The 6,000-nt window shown below is 36.1% G+C and overlaps 1 protein-coding gene across 2 annotated transcripts; it reads right to left on the bottom strand.

Annotated features, from left to right (window-relative positions):
- Positions 1 to 733: 733 nt before the first annotated feature.
- rab32b (RAB32b, member RAS oncogene family) lies at positions 734 to 4,791 on the bottom strand. 2 transcript variants are annotated; one of them, XM_028566031.1, is made up of 3 exons: positions 4,323 to 4,791; positions 2,848 to 3,125; positions 734 to 1,051 (listed from the first exon to the last, which is right to left on the bottom strand). In XM_028566031.1, the coding sequence occupies exons 1-3, from the start codon at positions 4,534 to 4,536 to the stop codon at positions 989 to 991; spliced, it is 555 nt and encodes a 184-aa protein (XP_028421832.1). In that variant the 5' UTR covers positions 4,537 to 4,791; the 3' UTR covers positions 734 to 988. The 2 variants fall into 2 exon arrangements, with proteins under 2 accessions (XP_028421832.1, XP_028421831.1); XM_028566030.1 differs by having other exon boundaries at positions 734 to 1,371; positions 4,323 to 4,785.
- Between the last annotated feature and the right edge of the window lie 1,209 nt (positions 4,792 to 6,000).

Here is a 6,000-nt window from a genome sequence, read left to right as displayed (position 1 = left end):
AAAAAATAAAAACATAGACCTCAAACATATTTGGCTGGATTCACTATTGTTGCACCTTACTCAATGAATAAACTGTATAGCGCCTTGTTACTTTACAGATTAAGATTGCACATACAGAACCTATGATGAATTTATAAAATATAATGCATTGTTATGGATTAAACTACCCATGATGAGTACATTTTGTGTACAATACTTCTGCCATTTTGTTTAAGTCAAATTGTTTTGTATGTTTGTATTGCTACTTTTACTTAAGGATGTGAATAATTCTTCTTCCACCACTACTGGTGGTCAATAAAATACTCTTTTCTTTTATCAGCAGTCACTGCTGTAAGTGCTTGATGCTCCGTCTGAGAATGTCTTTCCCTCTCTGTATCTCTGTCTATCTCTGCATCAACAAATCTAGAACTTACAAATGCATCAATCTAAAAATTCAGTCATGTCATGGTTGACATCCTATTATAGAAAAAAATATATATATATTTGTTGTGATGATGAGATGATGATTATGTACAGCATAAGTGCTCTGCTCCCTTCAGCTCTCTGGGCGGTATGTAGCATCTTTTCCTCCCTCCATCAAAATCAGGTCATGCTGATATGCTTTTCTCTACTATTGGCCATATCAAGCCTGGCTGCGATGCTTATGCACGGGTCTTAGCCATCATCTCACTGTGAAGTTATTAACATTTAATTATATGCATGTGTTGCATAACAGGCAAGTAACACTCAGAGCTGAGATTGAATAGGTTGTCGTTTAATGAGAAATGTTTAATAGCTTCAAACAACATTTTAAAAATCTTTTTGTCTCTCTCTCTTGCTGTTTTTGTTGTTTGGGAAAATGGCAGTTGTGACCGTTTCACAGTTTTAGGTCAATCACCAGCAAGTCTTAGTTGCACGATGAGTGTCACAGACTTTTCCCAGCAGGATGTATGTCATGCTGATCACTTTATTAGCCTGTTGGTATCAGTGGATCATCAGAGAAATTAGCTCAATCGTCTCCACAGAGGTGTTTATGAGGCAGCCCACACAGTCCACACATTACTGAAAAAACCTGGCGAGGTAGAAACGTGCATATAAAGTTACTGGCTATTATGTAACACAAGCTCAAATAGCTTCTAATCAGTGGCTGTGGATTCATGACATGGTATCAAAAACAGGTCTAGTTAGAGCGTTTAACCAGTAGCTGCAGTTGTTTGGCTCTTTGCCTCAGAGCCGTGGTCTCCAGCAGCACAATGACTGGCTCTGACTCTCCCCGGGAGCCTGGCTCACTTTGATCCTGTCCCAGCGGTGCTCTTCATTGGACAGGCCGGTGTCGCAGAGCATCATTTGTTTGACAAGGAAGGCACCTGCCTCATCAATATTTATATTGTCCTATAAATGGTGAGGGGGGGAATATAATTTAGAACATTGTGTATGCATCCGTTGAGTTGAGTGTTTGGCTCGGTGTTTAAACCTTGGCTGCAAGTTGTTCCTGTTCCACGTTTTGCAGTGTTAAAGTTCACGCATATAGTATAGGGTAACCTCTTGCATTCTAATTGTGAGCCACAAGAAACTTTGCTCAGGCAGAAGAGGAAATGGAAACTAAAATTTGTCATACAAAAAATGTAAAATACAAAAACCATCAAACAAGCAAATTAATACATCAATAATTCAGTTTCAGTAAGTCAGTCAGCTAAGAGAGTATGCCAATATTAGTCCTTTTACTAAGTGACAAAATACAGTCTTAGTTGTTCAAAACAGCCAAACAACGTGTGACCTCACGCATATTAATGAATTCACTAGCACGTTACTGCAAGAATATGTAACTAGATACTGTGTCCTTAAGGACACTTATACTGTGTCCTATGTTGCTGTTTGTCCCCTGAAAACTTTTGACTTTTGACAAAATTGGTGATTTATTTCGGATAAAGTGAAGAGTCAAGTATTGCTTTCTCTTCGGGCTATATTAACCATTAAAACCCCATTATTTAAAACCCCATACTATTTAATTATTTTAATGATTTGTTATTTTTCTTAGTTAATGAGAAGTTGATATTTTGGAGATACCTGATTTTCTCAGGACAGCAATGAAATGCTAAAACATGGTGTAACAGTAGCACAGGTAAAGAAGGGTCATAAAGTCAGAGAAGTGACTCAGTAATGTCAGTTATACAATAATATCTACCTAAAGCTTGCTAACATCAGCCGTCATAAGCTACTGGTCATACCAGACCCAGTAAGACTGTAGACACAAAACCTCTGAGTGTATTAAATTGAGCAAGTGTACTTATTCTTGCTAATTAATTTAACTTTCTGAAACTTTCTATTGTTTCATGTTCTTACATAATCTCACTTTAAATCATTAGGAATAGGCTAATGAAAGGAAATCTATTATAATCTATCTATTTGTAATGATAATCGTTCCTCATCTTACTGTGTTATTGGTTATTTGGCATAAACAAATACAGTAATGAAAGTGTTAAAGTTAGATTTGAATAAGTAATAATAGAGGACCTTTCTTGGTTAATATTTTGCTTAAGTGGTGCATGATTAATTTACAATTTTTTAAATTACCAAAGACAAGTAATACGTTATGAACCTGGGTTTTTTAAGGGGCTTCTATGGGTATGGGATCATGGGACAGTTTCCCATAATGTTGTTGGTAATCCATTCTTGAGCCTATGATGAAATGTGTTTACTAAAGTCATCCTGATAAAAGAAAAAAAAACTGAAAAAGGGGAATATTTGGTGCCTCATATCCTATTCAGGCTTTACTCAGCCGATAATGCCTCTGAGAAACGTTTGCATATTTCTAACTGCCACTGTAAACAGATTTTCTTCTCCTAAAATAACTTAAATACAACACACCTTTGCAGATGTCTCAAACCAGCCCATGAAGCTGTTGTCTTTACAGAAGCTGTCCAGCGAGGACACCAAGTCTCTGTCCCTTCCTGTCATGTCACATTTGTTGGCCAGCAGGACGGCAGGTACCGGACGTCCGCTGTCGAGACAGACTTTGCTATCCAGGTCCTGCTTCCACTCTGAGGCAGCCTCCAAGGTGGAGCTGTTTGTAATGTCAAAGACCACTACTGCTCCCATCGCCTCTTTGTAGAACACTCTGGACATCTTCTTAAACCTCTCCTGGCCTTGAGGGAAGAGAAAATAAATCTGTGTGATTTATGCTTCACCACAGCTTGTGCTCAAATCGAAGAGTGAAGATGAATTCATTTTCCCCAGATTTGCTGTTATTATTTGGCAAAGGCTTACAGTTTTTTTATTTATTTGAATTTAAAGTTGGCCCAGAACCAGTCAGTGATGCTACGGTTTGTTTATCATGCGTTATTTGAACTATTGGACTGTAACAACAAAGGTTATGTAACAAATGAGAGACTAACAGTAGTTTTCTGAAATAAAATGGTATATTTGCATGGCCACTGGTAAGATAGAATTAAAATAAATAATAGAATTCTAATAATAAAAAGACAGCAAATTTCCAGTCACTAAAAATACTGTGAAATTATTTAACATTTATAGTCAAATCCCAGCATGATTTATTATTGGTTGAGGGTAATATATTGGTTGAGGCATATAGGACTTTTGTAATTTAGACAAAGATAAACTTTCAACAAATACTGCGCTGCAATAGCTGTGGAGAGGTTGTAATTCCCCAGGGGATGAATAAAGTGTATCATTTACCTACAATCCATTATAGGCTAGCAGGCATAGGGATTAAATATGTCTCGGTTTTGCTAGGAGTCTGCCTGTCAGTCTACTTATGTGTATATTGAAATCAATATTATACATTAATTCTAAATTGAAAAGATTTAAATATTACATTTAAAGTTAACTAAGGTAACCACCAATTCACATAGCGATAAATTCCAAGTCCAACTGTCAAACGCGGTGATGGCAGTTGATGCAACTCTGCTAAGCTAATGTTAGTTTAGCATTAGCTGGGTTTTTGTTCTCTATTTTAGCTAGCTACTAACGTTACCCATTTAATTATGTGGATTAACAAATACATTACAAGATACAGTATCAGTTTATTAAAAATTGTTTCAACTACAGAGAACACCTTCAGCAACTAATAAATGAATGTTTTTAGCTTTAACGTTACCGTTAGCTAAAGCTAGCCAAGACGATCCCACGGTTAAGCTAGCTAGCTAGCTTTCATTTGACACAGCTGCTTCAGCTGCCTAGCCACAGTGCAGTTACCTTTGGCTTTAGCTTCCTTTTGTAGTTGTAACGTTACTGCAGATTTTACTGTTTTCCCAGAAATTGCACATTTTTATGGCATCACCATCATTTATGGTAAAAAGGGACTTCATAATCTTGAAACTCACCTGTAATGTCCCAAAGCTGCAGCCTCACCACTGTCTTTGCATCCCATTCAAGAGTTTTTAGAGCAAAGTCAACTCCAATAGATGCCTTGTATCTTTCATCAAAGCGTTTATTAACATAACGCAAGACAATGCTACTTTTCCCAACACTTAGATCCCCAATGACTAAAACTTTAAACAGCTTTTCTATACATGGTGTAACTGAACGTACCGCCATGTTGTGGTCGTTTAGCCCATAAAAATACAGCAAAGGTCTTACATAATCCGGACTTTACTGCAGAGGTCTCAACCCTACACTTTCTCTTTACAACTACTTCTTAGTGTTCCTGTTTTGAAGTTCTTCCTCCAAACCAAAGCCATAAATCCTTGACCTTCGATTTAAAACATGGTGCTGGAGTAGGCAAGGCCAATTCTACAGTCAGCTAATGTTTCACCATGAAAAACAGGAGACGAAAGCATAAAAAATATTTAATTTGACTTAGTTTAAATACTGTGTGTATATATCAGGCTGCAGGTAGCTCATTCAGAATATTATTAATGGTAACAGAAGCACTTCATCACATTATACGGTTTTGATAGGCTCTTAATACTTAGGAAATAGATTGGCTGTACATAACACAATAGAGGCATACACAGCTAATTCGTTTTTTCTAATACTGTAATGCATATAGATATCGTCTGAATATCAAAATACGATTCACAATTCATACATTCACAAAACATATGCATGTTGTTTATTTTATACATAAATCTATGTAGTTATGAAATCAGATGTCTAATTATAAAAAAATACAAATTTTAAAACTACAGTAGTTTTAACTTTCATTTCAAGACCATAGAAATGAGATAAATGTACAAAAGAAAAGAACAAAATCTAAGTGAAAATGTGGCACTTGAACTTGTTCTCTGCTACATTCGGTGCACTTGCTTGGCATACTGTATCAATATAATAAAAAAAAAATTAAAAAAAATAATAAAACATAATTGCTTGTTTTTTCCAACAAGAAATCATGTCGACATTTAAAATTTTGTCAAAAAAGAAAATTTTTATTCTGCTCTAACCGCTTAAAGCAAAAGTTGGACAGTTGGGAAATTTGCTTTCTTGCCAAAATGTTTTATAACAAGATTGATACCACTCTCATGTATTGTACACCTTAAACGAAGCTACCATCAGTAGTTAGCATAGCTTAGCATGAAGACTGGAAATGGGAAAACAGTTTTAAAACACGTGGTTAACGTTGTTCTCATTCTGAACTTTTTGGTTGTTGACTTTTGGTTTCACACAGGACACGAACATCGGTCTCGTGGGTGAAAGTTCTGTGTTTGTTTGACCCATCTCGGTCTTCATACTACGTCACAAGTCAGTTGAGACATATGGCGTGAAATGACATGCAAAAACCAAAAAATGTGTTGGGATAATTAGATATTAGCGTGTTATTCGTACACCTCTTGCTGAGAAAAGGCAGCCGTTTCCCCTTTTCAAGTCTTTATGCTAAACTTAGCTAATGGCTGTAGCTTTATATTTAGCGGACAGATGTTAGAGGGAAATCTCATCTCAAACTCTCTTCAAGAAAGCAATAAGTGTATTTTCCCAATTGCAAACTATTCCTTTAAACTTTTCAATTTCTTTTGTTAATAAAACAGAAAAGTCACAATGCGTAACACAAAACATACTTTCTAA

The sequence above is a fragment of the Perca flavescens genome, chromosome 20, assembly GCF_004354835.1.
Source record: "Perca flavescens isolate YP-PL-M2 chromosome 20, PFLA_1.0, whole genome shotgun sequence".
Lineage (NCBI taxonomy): Eukaryota > Metazoa > Chordata > Actinopteri > Perciformes > Percidae > Perca > Perca flavescens.
Note: the sequence above shows the minus strand (reverse complement) of the source record. Positions and strands in the feature narration are given on the sequence as shown.